General features: G+C 42.6%; 1 protein-coding gene across 1 annotated transcript in view; it reads right to left on the bottom strand.

Annotated features, from left to right (window-relative positions):
- The window catches only part of SEC24A (SEC24 homolog A, COPII component), a 90,237-nt gene that overhangs the window by 46,712 nt on the left and 22,880 nt on the right, over nucleotides 1–20,645 (bottom strand). The window contains exons 3-4 of the mRNA XM_083181802.1: nucleotides 20,330–20,473; nucleotides 1,012–1,089 (exon numbers count right to left, since the gene is read on the bottom strand). Coding sequence (XP_083037928.1) covers nucleotides 1,012–1,089; nucleotides 20,330–20,473 — 222 coding nt within the window. The remainder of the gene's footprint in view (nucleotides 1–1,011; nucleotides 1,090–20,329; nucleotides 20,474–20,645) is intronic.

Genomic DNA, 20,645 nt, shown 5'->3' with positions numbered 1-20,645 from the left:
CCCACTATCAACGCCAACCCGAAGCGTGGCGAGCGCAGCGGTACGCGTCTTCCAACCTTTTCATACCCCCACTATCCACGTCGGCGTGGAGTTGATTTTAGATTGTGTGGTGAGCGCAGCGAGCCCCGCGACGGGACACGGATTACTTTACATGTATTCCGCGTCCCCTCGAGGGGCTTGCCACGCTTCGGGCTCCTATTCCACGTCACCTCGCGGGGCACGCTACGCACGCCATACTTCAGGCTCGCCACACTATGTAAAATCAACTCCATGCCGACGTGGATAGTGGGAGTATGAAAAGGTCGGAGGACGCGTACCGCCGCCCCTCGGGTTCGCGTTGATAGTGGAGGTGGCGTTGAGAATGGGGGTGCATTTAACATTCAAAAAAGAAATTTCAAAGGTATCACTTAGCTTGCGCTGATTCAAGCATACATCAATCCAGAGGTATATGTGTCTCCGGAATGAAAAATGGAGAAGAAGATATATAGTGAAGTATTTAATCACAACATCTAAAAACATCTATTAAAAACATCGATACAAATAAAAAAATTCATCACATCAAATATGACAGTGGTTAGAATGGCTTTCTAGTGAAATTACCAGAGGGGGTGTGAACCGGTATACAAACACAGTTCAAGTAGAGCATATGATCTGCAGAATCTCCCGGGTGATAGCTGCTTCTCCCTGCTCCTGGTGTAAAGTGCCCGTGCTCTGTGCATTTAACATTGTAAGCACCCATCAGTACAATTAAAAATCTAAAAATCGCATGCCATTTGCTGGCATGCAATGCTATGCAAGATTTTATTGTACAAGCACTACTGTTATTTTAACATGAATATCGCATACCACAAAGTATAGTATGCGATGGGCGCTGTGCTAGGAACCAAGTACCAATTTTTCTAACGGCCCCTAATTTTTGTCTCCAATACAACCTCCCAAGTTGTCAGATAATCTTTATACAAAGAAAACAGAATAAATATGTGGGCACAAAAATGATAAATGGACACTTACCCATGAATCCACCGCCTTCTATCGTATCAAAGCTATTCTGAACTGAAGTATTGTCACTTGTTGGGGGCTGAGGGAAACCTGGCAAAAACATTAAAATTATTGGTATAAATAAAAAAATTCCATGCATTTTATTCTGTAGAGGTTGTAGAATAAGTAAAGTTAATTTATAGGAGTCTCTTTGGTGCCATAATATTAGCAGGTTATTTTGTTTTTCCATATAGTATTCCTTCACAGAACATGAATACAATAAGGATACTGGGCCACTCTACTATACTATACTCTAAGCTTCAAAAGAGATAAATAGAGTGATAAACAGCCAGCCAATCAGCTCCTGCCTGACATTTTTCAAACACAGTCTGTGACATGTCAGGTAGGAGCTGATTGACTGGCTTTTTATCACTCTCCATTTTATCACTTTTGAAGCTTAAAAGAATCTGGTCCACTGTATGTTAAACAAATATTTGCAATACAGACCTTTTTTCTTTTGATGAACCATTCAACATGCATCCTATTACCACACCCTATTAACAGCTTGATGCATGGAAGATGCGAATGCATGCAGCTGTTCCTGTTTCAATATTCTAATCTGTAAAGGCTATTACCATTTGACATTTATATTGGAGGCCTTTGTGAGAAAACTTATTAGTAACAAAGGAGCGCAAAACACTCGACATAGGGATCATTTGCTTTATTGTTTATTTATCCTGTTCACCATAAATAAAGCCCTTAAAAGTTTATTACCATCCAGAACATAAAAAGTCTATATTTAGTTTTACAAAAGGAGGAGGAGGGGGGTAATGAATATGGCAGGTATTCATAACAATGTATTTCTAATAAACTCAGACCTAAAATTTGCCATACAATGCAATCACAGCTACTTGAGTTACACTGCTGGAAGTCCAAAGTGATTCCACACGTTTCAGTTATTTGACCATAATCAGGCCATACTGTTAGTATCCTTTGGTTACTCAAAAGCTGATATCACCTATCAATAAGATTGCTCAATAATAGGTCAAATGTTTTTATCTTACATGAATTAGTAAAATCAGCTTGGATTTTAGTTGGTACCAGAGCCCCATGAATTTCAACCCTATTGTATTCAACTGCTGTGTTTTTAGCTGTTTTTTAGTAACGTTTTCACCCATGATTTTCAGGGGGCTAAAGGCATGGGTGATTAATGTAAACAAACAAAAAAAACTGTCAAAAACGCCTGCAATTTCACCCGAAAACACATGGATCGGCAGCTAATTGAATGGTCCGCATGTTTTTCGCCAGTGACATTTTTGCCTAGGTGAAAAATCAGCACTTTAATAGAATTGGGTGAAATCAAATTTGCTCTAAAAAGCAAAAAAGTGTGAAAAATCAGTAAGAAATTAATACTCCCTCTATATCTGCCCAAATGATTAACAAATGAAATAACTCAAGAAGGATCAGAATAGTTACATAGAATAGTTTCTTGAGCCTTTGATATGATGAAAGATCAAAAGCAACATTCAACTGTTGCTCCATAGGCTATACATTCTCCATAGGTTGATAATATATTTTACATAATGTGGAGATTTACACATTTGGGGAGCAGATTAACAGGTCATAAAACCATTGACACTTTAGTAGCAAGTCGCCATATTCCTTTTTGAGTACCATACACAGGGCCAGATTCTCTAAGCTTCAAAAGTTATAAAATGGAGGGTGATAAACAGCAAGCCAATCAGCTCCTACCTGCCATGTCACAGACTGTTTAAAAAATGTCAGGCAGGAGCTGATTGGCTGGCTGTTTATCACTCTATTTTATCACTTTTGAAGCTTAGAGAATCTGGCCCGGTGTATGGTAAACTGTAACATGGTGTAGTGGTCAAGTTAACTTTGCATAAGTATTCCTTGGCAGGTCACAATGACAAAAGGGTTACATGGGGGCTAATATACAATCAGTTCATTCATATTGTTGACAAATGTGATTACAAAAAAAAAAACTCAGTCAGAAATGTGATGCTCCAAGTTTCATTGCTCACAGCTGTTCAACACATTTTAGTGTTCATTCTAGCACCCACTATTTTTGAAAATCCATGCACTTCCTCTTCCCTGCCTGGGGTGTCGCTGCCTGCTGTAGTGCTTCTAGCACAGTATGGTCTGTATATCAGCACTGATATGTAAACCAAACCTGTGCTATAAACATCACAGCAGACAGCGACAGCCCAGGTAGGGAACAGGAACTGCATGGGTTTTCAAAGATTGGCGGGTGCTAGAATAAACACTACATTTTAGGCAGATTAAATTATGGTAATTAGAAGTAATTTGTACCTGTGCATTGCAAAAATCTCACATAAACCATATTTAGATATAGTTATGTCTTTGCTGCTTTCACATTGCCTAAACGTTTGAGACCCAGTATTTTGAAACGGTATTTAAAAACGGTATATTAGTTTTAAACCCCTTACACACTGCACATGAATACTGGGTCTCAAGCAGGTTTGCAGTGTGAAAGTAGGACAGACAGTAGCTATAAGACAGTGTAGTGCTTATGTACTGAGCAGCTAATTACATATGCGCATATGTAATGAGTGGCTCATTAAACATGCACTGCACTCTCATAGCTACTGCCTGAGTTCTATATACCGGTTCAGAGACGTTCACACTGCATGAAAACCGTCTCTGAACTGTGTAGCACAAATACCGGTTATCTGTAACCGGTAAATGCAGACTGGTGCTTTACAGCTCTAACCGCTTTAAAAGGCTAAAAAAATAGGCAATATACCGGTTAAGAGCTGCAGTGTGAAAGGGGTATTAGAGTATCGGATTAATTGAAAATTCACAAAAGCCTGAAAGGTGTTGCAAGTTTGGTAACATACATATACACAACACCACAAACACACACAGCTATAAAACAAAACAAAAAAATAACATCCAAATAGGGGCATCCCGCAGTCCCTACTACGGTATGTATAAACCTCAAAAATTAGCAAAGAACCAAACATCAAGCGGATTTAAGGGGAAGCAATGGAGCAACCGCATATAAGAGCCAATGTAAGCAGCGCAAGGTAAACTTTCAAGTGCTCAGGAAGAATACATATAATTACAAGCACCTAGTCTGCTTGAGTCTAATTATAGCTCCTGCATAGAGTTTCAGAGATATATTTCAGTTCTCCTGAGATATACCATTGTCAAGGGTAAGGAGTAAATATCAGAACAGCTTAAACTGAACCTATTTATATAAAAGCTTGTAAATAAAATACAGTATTTCTGAAACAAGTCACATAAGAAGATTGTTTTCCCCCCCCAATAACTGTTGTACTTCATAGGGTTCGGTTTGAATCTGGCAAATAAATCCCACTACTACTTCTTTCAATGCAACATTCTGCTAGTAAACAAAGATCTGACATTTTAGAAATAAGGAGCTTTAACATTTATGAAATATGCAATCTAATTCTAAATCAAGGTGTAATAGTAGAATGTCTCAGTGGTTTAGGTTTTGGTGCATAATATAAAAATCTTCTGACAATAAATTAATGAGTGAGCAATTTGCAAATGTGCATTCTCACAGACAATAACACAACAACAGCGCAGGGGCATGTTCACTACAGTGAGGCTTTATAGAAGTGGAAATGTTGCCCACAGCAAGTAATCAGATTTTACTTATTTATCTAGCAGCTTCTAGACCAGTGATGGCTAACCTTGACACTCCGGCTGTTGTTGAACTACACATCCCAGCATGCCTCGCATCAGTTTGGAGCATGGCCAGATAGCAAAACTGTAGCAGAACATGCTGGGATGTGTAGTTCAACAACATCTGAAGTGTCAAGGTTAGCCATCAAGGTTCTAGACCAAGCTTGTCCAAACTATGGCTGTTGTGAAACTACAAGTCCCATCATGCCTTGCCACAGTTTTGCTAATAGGGAATGCTAAAACTATGGCAAGAAATGCTGGTATGTGTAGTTTCAAAACAGCTGGAGGGCCACAATTTGGACATGCCTGATCTAGACCATAATGGCTAGAATCTAACTGGTTGCTATGGGCATAATCTCCACTCCTATAAACCATTTACGTAAATATGACCCCTACTTCACATAGAAAGACCTAGCTTACTTTTTCCAATACCTCACAATAACGCGTACAGCAAGTCATAATGGGGCAGATGTATTAAGCCTTAACAAGAGATAAATACAAGGGTGATAGGATGTGATTGGCTGGACGTTTATCTCTCTAACTGCCATGTTACAGGCTGTGTATGAAAAAAGTCAGTAAGGAGCTGATTGGCTGAATGTTTATCTCTTTATCACCCTTGCATTTATCTCTTGTTAAGGCTTAATACATCTGCCCCAATTACTCTTAACCCTTTCAGTGCAAATATCTGAGATGTGCAAAATATCCTCTAAAAATGTCAGCTTCATGCTCACATTTGTTATATGAATTAAAATTAAAAAAAGTTGTATAAAAAAAGATTATGTTACCTATGGAAGGTAAACATCACAGGTCATTATTTTGAATACAGATGTTTGCTTGCCAAATTTTGCACCTATTTTAACAAATTCACTGGCACTCAAAGGGTTAAGTTGAAATACTCATGCAGCATGCCAAAATGGATGAAATGTCAACATGATTAGAATGTCATCAAAAAGCCTCTGGTGGTCTAGTGGTGACTTGCCTGGTATGATTAGCCTGGCATATCGAACAATTGGAGGTATCCAATGGGTATCTGCGGCAAGGGTGGTATGTTTTCGGCGAGGATCGCCAAAAACAAGCCACCCTCGCTGTTAAACCTCCCAACTGGCTGCTCGCCCTATTCAACATTCCAGGAGACTTCTTGGATTCCCCTGAACGGCAAGCAGCGAGCCCACTGGCGAGTGCAGGAGGGCCAGTTGAAATACTGGCCGGCGATCTGTGATGGTGAGCTATCGGCACTGCTCGCCATCACAGCTCATCAAAGAGCATTGAATACCACCCAATGACTTCGAGCAGATACTGCTTAAGTGAAATTAACCCTCAACGAAATCCACATATGGAACGTCGGACTCCCTCCTTGCTAAATAAAAATTGGCTACGCCTAGAGTAACAGTCATTAAGGCTGTAAAAAAAAACGTTAGTCCATCAAGTTCAACCTATTTGACTTGTAACTACTGACTTGAGTAAGTCATATCTATAGGATTCCATTAGTGGACAAAAATGTATCCAGTTTGGATTTAAATTCATTAACAGAAGTTGCTGTAACCACCCCCACCGGAAATGAGTTCCAGAATTTTACTGCTGTAATGGTGAAGAATCATCTTCTTAAATCAGTAAGGAATTTATTTTCCTTGAGCCTCAGTACATGCCCGCGTGTCCTAAGTATAGGCCTGTTAGTGAACAAATCATCTCCCAGTTCCATATGATTCCCAATCCTGTATTTGAACATACTAATCATATTACCTCTTAACCTCTGTTTCTTTAGTGAAAACATTTTAAGCCTGGTTAACCTATCTTTGTATTCTAGTGATTTAAGACCTTTTACTAGATAAGTCGCCCTTCTCTGTACCTGTTCCAATTCAATGATGTCCTTTTTAAGGTGCGGTGCCCCTTACTGAACACAGTATTCCAAGTGTGGTCTCACTAATGCCTTGTAAAGAGGCACTATCACATTGGCATCCCTTGAATCCATTCCCCTTTTAATGCATGCCAGTGTCCAGTTTGCTTTTGCAGCTGAACTTGAACAGTGTGCACTATTACCCAATTTTACATCTAGGATGACCCACAATTCCTTATCTACAGCAGAATTCCCTATAATAGCTCCATTTAGCCTATAAGTAGCTTGTTCATTTTTGTTCCCATATGAATTACTTTAAATTTATCAATGGTAAATTGCATTTTCCACCTTTCCAGTTTAATTAAGTCACTTTGTATCTACATCCTGAGACCTGAGCTAATTGCCTTACTCAATTTAGTATCATCTGCGAATAATGCAATTTTACTCACTATGTCACTTCCTATATCATTAATGAACATATTTAACAAGGTGGTCCAATATTGAACCTTGCGGGACTCCACTTTGGAGCTTACCACAGCTGGAATGTAAGCCATTTACCACCACTCTCTGTCCCCGATTGGAGTAAAAACTGGTTGCATAATTACAAATTTTATCTTCTTACCCTAATATACCTAGTGTCATTAATAACCTTTTATGATAAATCGTGTCAAAAGCTTTACCTAAATCAAGCAGTGTTACATCATCATATTTCCCCCTACTGACTTCCTCATAGAAGCTAATTAAATTAGTCTGACATGATCTATTTTTGACAAACCCATGCTGAGCCTTACTTATCCCCTTGGTCTGTTCTAAAAAAAATGTGGATACTATTCTCTCTCTTATTATTCCTTCTAATATTTTCCCCACAATGGATGCAATGCTGACCAATCTATAATTTTCAGGGTTAGTTTTGCTGCCTTTCTTCCATATTGGTACTATATTAGCTATGCGCCAGTCCCTTGGTACCGTCCAAGAGTTTATTGATTTTTCAAATATCATGTTAGTTGCAAAAAAAAATAAAAAAATTGTGCGGCTATCATATTAATCCTACACAATATAAACATTTAAAAACAGAGATGGTAAGACTTATAAAAAAATATATATTATTAAGAACCTACAAGTAGAATCCTGCTGATTGTAATCATGGAAAGCAATTTTTTTTTATAAAAAAAATAAAAATAAAACATGATGCACAGTCATTATAACGTGGAACAGTTGGCATCTTATCAAAATATTAAGTTTAAACAATTAACTTAAGCACTTCCTAATGTGGTAAAGTTGCATTAAAACTCATCACACAGGCAAAGAAAAAGTTTTTAGAAAATGCTCAGAAAAGGTAAAGTACATTTATTAAAAAATAATTTATATTTTTTGACATGTGTAAATTATCAGTTTTTCAGACATTGGAACACTGGAAATATTGCAACTTTTTCCTACACTAGGAGGCCGAGATAGGGGACTAATTTACATGATAATGTCTGTAGCTGCAGGGTGGGGGTCCTGCTGTACTAACCAATCAGCAGTACAGCAGACATTGGGGGAGGGTGCAAGAATGCAGCGGGGTTGTGATGGCCCTCGGATTAGCAGCAGCAGGAAGATTCTCACTGACCATGGTCAAATAATGCACAGCCTGGTGTGGTCACAAACGATATAGTAATTAAATGAAGAAAACCTTTCACCCAATATATGCTGGACTGGTTACCAGCTGTCAAAATGACAAAACATCATCAACATAATGTCAGTGGCCATCTAGTGGCCGTTGGCTAGCAAAACACTTTAATTCACCCCATAGCGGTAAAGAGCGGCATTAGCCATATATTATATAGGCTGTATTAAATTGAAGGGAATACTAGTAACCAATAATAATAAATCTAACTCTTAGGTCAAATTCAGGACCACCAACACCATTTCAAGCAGTTTCAGGTGCTATCACACCACGAGAAGGACAGGAACTTATATCTGATATTACCTAGGCAACCTGGGCTGTGTGTATGTGTGAATAGGGTCAAGCTAGGCTCAAGTTACCCAGGCAAAGTAAACCAGGTTACTGTAGTCTACCCTGGTCAGTCCTGAACTTGACCCCGGTTGAGAAATACCCGAACAATAGCGGTACTCATTTCCTAGCACGGCGCCCATCGCCATGGTGTGCCAAGCGATTAGATATTCCCGTTAAATTAACAGGAGTGCTTGTACAATGAAATATCGCATAGCATTGCATGCCAGCAAATGGCATGCAATTTGTAATTGTACAAGCACCCTGATGGGTGCTTACAATGTTAAATGCATCCCCATTGTCAATGCCACCCCGAAGCGTGGCAAGCACAACGAGCCCGCGCGGGGCGGCGGTACACGTCTTCAGACCTTTTCATACCCCCACTATCCACGTCAACGTGGAGTTGATTGCAGATAGTATGGTGGAGAAGCGAGCCACCCAGCCAGAAGCATGGCGAGCCCCGCGAGGGGACGCGTAATACGAGCCCGAAGCATGGCGAGCGTAGCGAGCCCCGCGAGGGGACACAAAATAAATGTAAAGTTATCCGTGTCCGCTCGCCACGCTTCGGCCTCGCCACACTATCTAAAATCAACTCCACGCCGACGTGGATAGTGGGGGTATGAAAAGGTCGGAGGACGCGTACTGCTAGGCTTCGGGTTGGCGTTGATAGTGGGGTGGCGTTGACAATGGGGGTGCATTTAACATTGTAAGCACCCATCAGGGTGCTTGTACAATTAAAAATCGAATCGCATCGCATGCCGCTATATTGCATGCGATTGTATAAGATGCTAGGAAACAAGTACCACAATATCTTTTTCCAAAGAGTCCCATCATGTCTCAGCAGGATCACACACTGATAGTGCGATACTAATAGGTTACATATATTTATCATTTGTAAATCAGCTCTGCAGTTCTAGAAACTTCTGGTTTCAGAGCTGCTATTCTGTGAGTGTCCCTTGTGCCACGGTGTAAATGCATTACTCAACAACAATTTAATCTTGCACAGGCACAGAGTTATCAAATAATACTGATGTTCTGTGCACAGCAATTCCCATATGCATTACATAAAGAGGCGTACTAAACATTAATCAGGAACACAAAGCACAGCGCAGCATGAAATATGCACTCCACTGATTGACACTCAAACCCTTTATCACCAGGGGCCTTATACTAGTTCACTCTTTCTGACAAAATCCTTCTTAGATGGACAAAACCATGTGCACTGCAGGGGGGGGCAGATGTAAAATATGCAGAGAGAATTAGATTTGGGTGAGATATTTTGTTTCTGTGCAGGGTAAATACTGGCTGCTTTATTTTTACACTGCAATATAGATCTCACTTTGAAGTAAGACCCCACCCAAATATAACTCTCTCTTCACAAGTAAAATCTGCCCGCCTGCAGTGCACATGGTTCTGTACATCTAAGAAGGAATTTGTCAGAAAGAGCGAACTAGAATAAGGCCCTAATTGCTAAAGGAAAATTGCCGTATCCCAGGAAATAAAGGTGAGAGACAAGAGCACAAGGATTTCAAAGATTAAGAACAAGATTTACTTAAAGGACAACACAAATTTCCATATACAGAAATGACATGATAAACTATTCACTGACAGGTTCTAAGACATGTAAGTGATGAGATTATCCCCCCAATGAATCATAACCTAATGAGGGGGAAAAAAATAAATAAAAATAAATATATATACATATTTTTCCTTATTTAAGCATACACTTTTCACAATTGTGAAATATATTAAAATGAAAGAGGTATAGCTGTAGTTCAAATATAAATCAATGGTATTTATTAATGAGTTATGTGAATTGAAGTTCAGGCCAAGTATAATATATTTATACATTAAATGGTTATCATTCAAACAAAAAAGAAATAGGTTGCAAAAGATTTAGCATTGAGGGGGGCTGTGCAAATGTGTAATGGTAAAATGCACCTGTACTGCACAGAGGATGGGATACATTGCTAATGTATATCTGATTTTTTAAACAAATGAAAAAGAATTCCCTTATATAAAGAAAAGTTACAAATATGAAAATGTTAATTTCAATGCAACAAGCAATGTAAACAATAGAGGATTATCCGAGGTTTTTAGCTATCACACAGAGGACTGCTACATTAGAAAGATAAACATCATTGTACTACACCCAGATTTTATATGTGGCTATAATATATTTGGCAGTTTAAAAAAGGAAAACTGATCTTACCTATTACTGTAGGATGCCTACAGAAGCACAGAACTTCAGAAGTATGCTACCTTTATCTACTCTATACAGAATCCCCACATTTGTCCACAATACGAGCAGCCGTATACGCTATGGCAAAGAAAGCCGAAAGCAGGAGGTATAAAAGCAGTATGCTGCAATCTCTGGGGGCTTATGCAATCTTCAGGGAACATACAGAGGCGAACTTCTAAGGAAGGGACCTGGGGATTTGACATGTCAGGCATTGTATGGCTGATTGGTAGCAAATCATCTGCCAGACGCGTATAATGGAGAACTTAATTTAATATCCAGTTTGCATAGTTATTCCAGGCATATAAGATGACAGAGCCATCCTATGGTGAAAAGGGAAGATACAAATACACAGGGTGACATTCTATGCTCTGCGCTAAATGCGCATGTTTAATTCGCACACTATATCGCCGCAAATCGCATTTTTCTAACTCGCATTTTTCAGTCCAAATTCGATTAATGTGATGCGCATTTGAGGCTGAAAAGTGCGAAGAGTTGCGATTTGCGGCGATTTTTACTCACAAAAAATTGCGAATTTTAGTCCTAAAAAAGTGCGATTTTTAGCCAGAAAAACGCGCCATTTCTTCCGCTGGTCATGTGCGAGTTTTGGACCAACCGGAGTGCGATTTACAAACCTGTCTCCGCATGACTAAGAACCCCCAAACCTATTGGCCCACCTATGTCCCCTCCATTATGCATCACACCCCCTATATAAAGGGCCATTGGCGCCATTTCACTCTTTGATAGGAAGTAAGGAGCATGGAGAGGAGCAGTGGAGGCGTTTGTGCAGGAAGAGGTGTTGGTGGCAGCGTGAGGAGTGGCAGAGGAACCAGTGGCAGAGGGAGCACTGGCAGAGGGAGCACTGGCAGAGGGAGCACTGGCAGAGGGAGCACTGGCAGAGGGAGCACTGGCAGCAGCCAGACAAGTGGGAGAGGCAGCAGTGTGGCAGGCAGCATGGCCACAGCAAGGCCAGCCTCAGCTCAGACCCTGGCCGTCCAGCCCCAGCAGGAGGAGGTGGAGGATCCGCTGGCATCCCCATCCTACAGCCAAGCCCTAGACCATACCCCACACCAGCTGCAGGAGGGCCACATGTCAGAGGTGGAGGAAGATGCTGGTGAGGAGGAGGAAGACACTGCCATGGAGGAGGAGGAGGGTGACATGGCTGGTGCAGAAAATGAGGAGGAGGAGGTGGTAGCTGGTCACACCAAAAGTGGCCGCATGGTCAGGTTTTCCTATGAGGAAAATGTGGCACTTGTGAGGGCTATCATGCCAGTGTACGAGAGGCTGCTTGGCAAAACCAACTACAAGACCACTGCCCAGCGCAAGCGCGCTATATGGAAGGACATCACCCATGCGGTGAACGCAGTGAGTAATCACAAGCGCCTGGTGCGCAATGTGAAGAAGCGCTTCAACGATATCAAACGCCAGTTGAAGCATAAAATGGCCCTGGAGATGGAGGAGGCCACCAGGACTGGAGGAGGAAGCCCCACCACTGTCAGCTACAATGCGTATGAGGTGAAGCTGAAGCGCATCATCCCCCGAGGTCCTGCCTGGCCTGCATGTGGCGGATTCCGATAGGCCACAAACGCCACCGCGAGCTGGTAAGTGTGACCCCATGCAAACTAACATACATGCCAATGTATTATATGTGTAATGTGCACTTGTATTGTAATGCTTTGTAAAGTGCTGCTGTGGAACTACATAGCCCAGCAAGGTCATGCAGAAGAAAAAGGCTGCTCCTGCTTTGAAATTGCTGATAATGCTGGGCCTTGTAGTTCCACAACTAATCTGATTGATTATGAGTGTACCATTCTTTGCAGCAGACTACCATCTATCTGTACAAAAACCCTGTGGTGTACTGGAGGTTTAGCTGGCATGCCTACATACCACCGAATATCCTATAGTTGTCATGTGTACACTAGTTTACTACTAAGTCTGAAATGAAAGATTTGACTGAAAACTAAACAAAGGGTGGTCCAGATATAATGCTGCCCTTTTCTATGGGGTATTGTCCATTATTGTGAATTCACTGCATGTTTTCTGAAAATGCATATCCATTGCAAGGTCCATAATGCCTGGCCATCTTTCCTTGTACAGATTGTCCATCCCGAAGTGCTGCAGCATCTAAGAGAAGAAGGCCCGTTGCTGCAGAATTTGCGGAAGCAGGTAAATGACTAAACAACACACCATTACACATACAGTACACACACCCATGTCACATCAACAATATCTCACACTACATTCTGCTCCTGCTGCTACATTGCAACGGAAATGAGTGTAATCTGAGCTAGGCATGTGACATATTAATAATGTCATTGTTGCATGCAGTATCGGGGTACATGTGTAAGTGCATAACACCCCTAGGTATGGCCGTCTAAACAGTATAGAGGACAGTGAGGCCTATATATGCATCAATACTTACCTCTTCATCTGTATCCACAGGTGCTATACAACTAGGGTCAAACCAAACAGATTCTTCAAGACTGGTGCTAGACGAAATGGACATCATTCTTGATCCGGTCGACACCTTTGCGGCAGAGGAAGAAATGCCGGGCTCGTCCCAAAGTGATCTTCCCCCAAGTGGGGTGCCTCCCAACCCACCCCCAACCACCCAGCAACCCCATACACCAGCTACTGCTTCCCAAGTAGCTAACTCCTTGGTGAATTTCAAGGACAAGCAGCTTGAATTCATGGCCTCCCAAAGCCTCCAAATCGGAAATATACAGGGGTACATGCGTGACACCTTCCTGCAGTTGCGCAAAATGGCACGTAGTGTAAGGGTAGCTGTAGGCACTCAAGTGCGCATTGCCAACAGTCTTGACAGCCGTTTTGCAGAACTAACTGCTGCAATACGTGAGCAGAATAGCCATATTGGGAGCCTGGCCCAAACTCTTACAGCCCTAGCCCACACATGCACAGCGCAGACCAATGCCCTCCTAGCTATGCAGGCACAAATACAGCAGCAGCAGGAAGGCAATGTGGGAGGTGGCACTACCTCAACCCTCAGCAGTGTCTCCAGCACCCCAATAAGTGTCTCCCCCACTTCCCCACCCCGTCGTAGTGTGAGGACCCGTGGTGGGCTTAGGTCCGCCTCTAAAAGTGGTGTAGGGCTGCCTGATGCTGGCCGAAGGTAGCTGCTACATCAGTGTTTCTACATTCAAAAAGCCCAAATATCTGTCTACATGGCCCCACAGTTTGTATTTTGCACATGTTACATTGCAGAATGGTTTACAGCAAAACAAGTAAAATTTGCAAACCGCATTCCATTGTGTTTGTGTCTTTTTCTCTATATAAATTAATGTGTGATTTATAACATATTGTAATGGTATATGACTATGGGATTGCAGTAAAGTAGTGTGGTATAACTCCTTGGCTGGCAAAGGTTGTGGATGTACATTTTCCAGCAGGCTCTGACACTCATGGTTTGGACTGTAATGGTTGTAGTGTGTCTGGGCATGCTGGAACATGTAGTTCAACAACACCAGTGAGCCATGTTTCACAGCAAACTTAATTCTTACATGTACCAAGAGTACTTAGAAGGTAGATATCAGCAAGGGATAGGTCAGCACCACCATGTGCATCTGTTGTGGACTGGTGTTAGGTTAAATATGGGTGGAAAGCGATGGTACTGGTCAATTTGGTAATGAGTACACTTCCAACACTGGTACATTTTGGAGTACAGGCCACATGTGCTTACCAGAAAAGCTACGCCTGCTGATGTATGTCTGCAACAACTTCTTTATAGCAAGTAACAGTACAGTAAAATTCTTAGACAAAGTGGCCTGTGATAGCACCAAGGCCCATGAGGTCACAGACTGAGTGGAGGCTGTGGACAAATAGTAGAGGGCACACATTAATTAGTGCTGGCCAGACACTACATAGTTGGCACCCACAAAATGGGCCCAAGCATCTCTCACCTGCTCATATAACTCCGACAGGGTAATGGGGTTCAGCGTAACCATCCCCACAACCTGTTGGTCCGACAGGTAGTCCAGGTACAGGTAAGCACCATACATACGTGGGGTACCCAGTAGTGGGGGGGGCAACCAGCATCTTTTGCCCACCTTCCTCCCTCCTGCGTTGGCCCTCCAATTGGGACACATCACAGATAAGCAAGTTTAAAATAGTCATGCAAATCTACATGAATTAAACCCTCACAGGTGTCCTTACTAATGTTGGGGTTAAGGTAGGGGGGTTTGGGATTGATAATGAAGGCACCTGTGTTGAAATTAATAATGTGCGCACTTGACCAAAATGAGGTGTGTGCAAATGCGCCAAACAGAACCAGGTCTGAAAAAAGTGCGATAAATAGACACCGCAAAAGTGCGATTTGCAAATGCGCATAGCATTAAATAAGCGGTTTGTATAGTTTTGCATTGGAAAACATCTGGATGCGATAAAAGTGCGAATTAATCTCGCACTTTTGTTCCGCATACCTTTACGCACAAAATATGCGATTTCTGTCCCTTAACGCATCACGTTAAATTGGCGATTTCACTGAAAAATGCGATATCGCCATTTTGTGGTCTAAATAACGCCAAAAACAGAAAATCGCAGAGCATAGAATGTCACCCACAGTGATTAATTGTATGAGAGAAAAAAAAAAAAAGTAGTTTATTATAAAAGTGCTTGGCACGTGTTATCACATTAATGCCGTAGCACTATAACGCCAATTAATAAATATATATATATTTTTTTTTTTAACAAGGCGGTGGGGGAAGAGGGGCATCGGAAGCACAGAGTCTCTGAGAACATTACAGACCTTGCGCTCCTCCAAAAATGGCCACACTACAGAGAAGACATGCTAGAAGTACTCCTGCACCTCTAGCAACTGTCTCATTTGGCCATCTTTGGAGGGTTGCGGGGTCTCTAATGCTATCAGAGACTCGTCTGCGTCAATCCCACCACAATAAAAACATTTAACTCCCCCGGGCAACGAGCATGTAATCCCCCTTGGAAACAAGCATGGAACCCCTGGCAACTAGAATGTGTAAGTAAGTGGCATTTATGGAAAAATCATGCGATTAATTGCAATTTGAATCGTTGCCCAGCATAAAAAGTTAAAAAACATACATACAGAAAATCTTAGCTTTAATGCTCGCCATACATAAGAGTCATTTCAGGGTCGAATGCACGATTTGTACGGCTCATGCGAAGCATTGTGTGTGTTTTTGTAGGATTATGATCGGATGCGTATGGCCACGGGGAGTTAGATGGATCCTATGATTTTACATGCTGCACAGATGATCTGTTGAGTGTGTGCAAATTGAAAGTACATCGTTAGGACATCAGGTATCAAAATGCATGAAATTGTGGGTCCGAAACTGCCAGGGGGCAGCAGGGGTAATTATGAAATGAATCTGATGCTAGTAGTCCAAATGTATGGCCAGCATTGGGAAGTTGGTCCTGTTAGCCAACACAATCTTTACCCTTTAACCTTTGCGAGGATTGGCTCTTTTCAGAGCCCATGTTGCGACATGGTATGTGGTGGAAAAAGAACACTCATATTCAAGGGTTTTACAAAAAAAAAAAAAAAAAAAGTATGCAAGAGAGAAACATTCTAGCACTATTTTGCCTCTTAAGACAAGTGACTTGTAGAAACCGTTTTATTACACAATAGTCCTTCACTGGTGAGGCCGAATGAGCATTGCAGACTATGGGCCTGATTCAGAGTTCATTGCTGTTATACAAAATAGCAATTTGTCCAATTATCACATAACTGTGCGTGCAAACAGATTATAGCATGCATGAGGGAGCACAAAATAGCAACATAAATAGCGAAAATATCTAATTGCAATCCCCTTGCAAATTGACAGACCGGAAGTAGGAGTTTGAGGGTGGTAACCGTCCATTTTCAGGTAGTGCCAGAAAAAATGCAGGCATGCCAGGTGTTTTATGGGAGGGTGTGTGACATCAGCGTTGGCCTTGATTAGCTTGTATCTGTTGCAGGGTTGTGGAATAGTGTGACTCACATTTACACAGACTGGAAAAATCATTTGATGGTGAGTGAACTGTCTGGGTGACAAATGGGTGATCAGGTCTGAATCATGCCCTATGACCCCGGCTGATACAGTCATTGATAGGCAAGATTTTCTTCACTTACAGACATGTCCCATCAAATGTTATTTTGATTGCTTTTTGCCACACTGGGAGAAATGTGCAAAAAATGAATTTGTGGGTAACTTTAGAGCAGTGGTTGCCAAACACTGTTCTGGAGGACCCACAACAGTGCACGGTTTACTGGTCTCCTCATACAATCACAAGTAAAAGAATTAGCTTCACCTGTAGATATTGTAAAAAGTGTCAGTGGGTAATGAGTACACCTGTGCACCTGCTGGTTGACATGGAAAACATGAACTCTTGGGAATCCTTGTGAGTTTGTGAACTACGGCTTCAAACTACGAAACTGCTTGAATCAACAGGTCATGTGTGTGTGGTGTGGTGTGTGTGTGGTGTGTGTGTGGGGTGTGTGTGTGGGGTGTGTGTGTGGGGTGTGTGTGGTGTGTGTGTGTGGTGTGTGTGTGTGTGGTGTGTGTGTGTGGTGTGTGTGTGGTGTGTGTGTGTGGTGTGTGTGTGTGTGTGTGGTGTGTGTGTGTGGTGTGTGTGTGGTGTGTGTGTGGTGTGGCCTTAGAACACCTTCTTTACCACATATACACTCTGACCTTTTCTAAAATTGTAAATCAAGGTCTCTCGTAACTGCATTAGAAGGGTGTGTTATTTAGAGGCTCTTAGCCAAAACACACTTCCCTAGGCAACCCCAGTCCTGTGCTCTGTTCCCAGTGTGCAGTAGAGCAGAGTAGGAGGGAGTTGTTAACCAAAACCTTGAACTGTAAACTACACATGGTTCATAAAATGGGGATAACAAAACAACATTGCAGAAGTTTTGGACAAACTAAAAAAAAAAAATGCCTGAGAATGAAAGCATGCAACTTATGTAATAACCAGGGAGGGCCTCAGCTGAATTCTTTTGTTAGTGAAAAAAAGATTTTGGAGCCCCTTGATGGGACTAAGGTGCCGATTCTGGATCACTCGTAGTGCCCCGATGGTCAGGTTTGCGTATGCGCATTTCTGCGCATGTGCAAACCCTGACTGAGAACACCTGCTGCGAGTTACTCACTTGCTGGGCTGTTCGTAGTGGGGAGGGAGGGACGGGTATGATGGCAGCGCTGGGCCATGGGAACACCCAGCGTTTAATAATTTTCCCCATTAAATCACTGGCCATTTCCATGGGTACGCGGGTGGGGCGCCTGCCCTGTCTTTGTCTGGCCTCCCCAAATAAAAGTTAGTCAGAGACCATGGAATGATTTCTCCTGCAGTGGAGGCACACTTTTCGTAGCGTCCTGCTATGGAAAGTAATCCACCCCCACGAAAAATGCATACACACTGAGCGATTTTCAGGCCAGCAATGATAGCCATCATCACTGTGCATACACGTTGGGCAAAAACACCCAGTCTGCATGCACTTTTATTCTAACAAAAGAGCTGTAAACATTTCTGTGTTTCTAAGCACTTATGTGCTTGAATACCCCTTTCACAGCAGCCAAAATTCCCTGGTTGGCTCTGGGAACAACCGGGGACCAGTGCTGGTGTGAAAGGGTCCCTGGCCAAAATCACGGGACCAATGCCCCAGGATTTCAACCTTGCTAGCTACTAGGGTTGCTCCTGGGACATTCTTGGGTTCTGGCCAGTATGAAATGTGCAGGGACATATCCCTCCTTCCCCATGTTGCCTCTGCTGATGGGATATGCAGGGCAACTTTTTGTTGTTGTGGATTTGCAGAGACACGCAGAGGCACCAAACAGCGTGCACAGCATGACACTGTGCAAGCTCTGTGGTACAACAGACCCCAGCAGTGCTATTTAACCCCTGAAAGCCTGCAATGTCTGCATTGGCAATCACACAGCGTGCAGGAAGGCACTGTGCCAGCTCTGTGGCACAACAGACCCCAGCAGTGCTATTTAAACCATGCAAGCCTGAAAGCCTGCGATATCCGCAAAGGCCCGTCCTCCCTCTATGACATTCTCATAGAAATGCAGGGTCATCCCGAATTCAATATGAAAGGTGCCGACCCGGGATGTCCCTGACTCAAAAGCATGTGTAAACTGGGCCCAGCCTGGGAATGTCCCTGCACATCCCTGGAATTTAATTCCCGGGTTGGTTTCTGCATTTCTGGTGTGAAAGGGGTATTAGCATTTTTTAGAACATTAATTGTAAATTTTTTATTTAGTGTATCGGCATACTACAATATTTTTTATTACACTTTACTTTTCCCCATATATCACACCAAACTTCGCACAGAGCACATATTTTATCCTACTATGGGGGGGGGGGGCGTGTCGTTATTTCCAACAGTGTAAATATTGACAGTTTAGTATTCAATCCTTGCCAGGACTCGCCACCCTGGCCAGGACTCGCCTGCTACAGATCCGCCTCCCGATGGAGGAGAATCTGATGTGTCAGAAACAGTCGTGGATTTCTGACAAAACAGCAGGGCCAGATTTGTCACTAGGCACGGGCCTAGGGGTGGCACCTACTATGGGCGGCAACCGTAAGGCACCTGCTGTCACCCAGTTTGTCAGTCTGACATTGACTCTTTTACAGAGTGGCAGCTCGCCGTCGCTCCTCAGTGCAGGGAGGAGCTCTCTAGCTTCTCCATCCCCACAGCTGCGTCTGTGTGCTCGGCAGCCGCTGTACCTATCCCATTCTGGGTAGCAGCACCGGCACTGCAGCCTGAAGCTATAGTCCCTGACCGGCCCTCCCTCCATCTGAGGAGAGCATACAGGCAGTATGCCTGCCCTGCTCCCTCCCTGACAGCATGAAGTTCCGGAACCCAGCGTCCACACAAGTTGTCAAAAACGGTTACCTACTTTACTTTCTACTATTCTCCCTGCACTGCAGTGCACTCGGGTCACGAGCCCTCCTATCGTCATACTGCTGCTGCTGCACGGCCACGGAGCAGAATGTGTCTGTAGCGCTTTAACTGTTTGCATCCCTTCTATTAAATAGTAAGTGCAAACAAATTGTCATGTTAAACTAAAGGTATGTGCCTCCTAGATAATTATTGTGTGTTTCCAACACCAGCATTAGATGCTGGTTCAGTACATATGTTGTTGGTGACTGAGTACGGGGGGGGGGGGGAACATTGAATACCTACAGTTAGAATCTATATCAGACATTCCCAACCATGGTCCTCAAGGCACACCAACCGTACAGGTTTTAGTGATATCCAGGCTTGAGCACAGGTGACTTAATTAGTACTCGAGTGATTCGGATTAATCCATCTGTGCTGAAGCCTGGATATCACTAAAACCTGCACTGTTGGTGTGCCTTGAGGACCGTGGTTGGGAATGCCTGATCTATATCCTTAAATTCCTATAGTGGTGAGATTAGTAAAACATTAGAACTGCAAAATAATAATACAAAAAAAAAAAAATCAGCAGTACTCTAAGCATTGGGAGGTGGATGACAAATTATTAATAGGATATGGTCGTCGGGCAATTCTTGAAATTCACAGCACTGAAAAAAAAAAATGGGTAAAAAGCAGAGAAAACAACCGACCAGTACTGTGTCTTGCTAAAACCTGGATACTTACCATCTTGCCTGGGTGGTGCACTATGCTGCTCAGTGTTGACTGGTGGACCAGAAGGAGGTGCTGGGGGTCTTGCTATCGAAGTGGGAGGAGGCCCCAAAGGCTGTCGGCCTTGCTGAGAATGGCTCATAGGAGGCAGAGAAGGACCTGCAAAAAGCAGGTTTTAGAATATCAGAAGCTTAGAATATTTACAATGCAAATTAGGTTTATAGAATGCAAATCCATATTTTCATAGTGAATTGCATAAATAGCATGGTCAGGTTTGATAAAAGCAATATAAGTATTTTAGTGAGGTTTTACATATTTGCAGTCACACCAA

Source organism: Crinia signifera, chromosome 4, assembly GCF_055691185.1.
Source record: "Crinia signifera chromosome 4, ASM5569118v1, whole genome shotgun sequence".
In the NCBI taxonomy this organism is placed as follows: domain Eukaryota; kingdom Metazoa; phylum Chordata; class Amphibia; order Anura; family Myobatrachidae; genus Crinia; species Crinia signifera.
The sequence above is the reverse complement of the archived record's forward strand: the minus strand, read 5'-3'. Positions and strand labels throughout refer to the sequence as shown.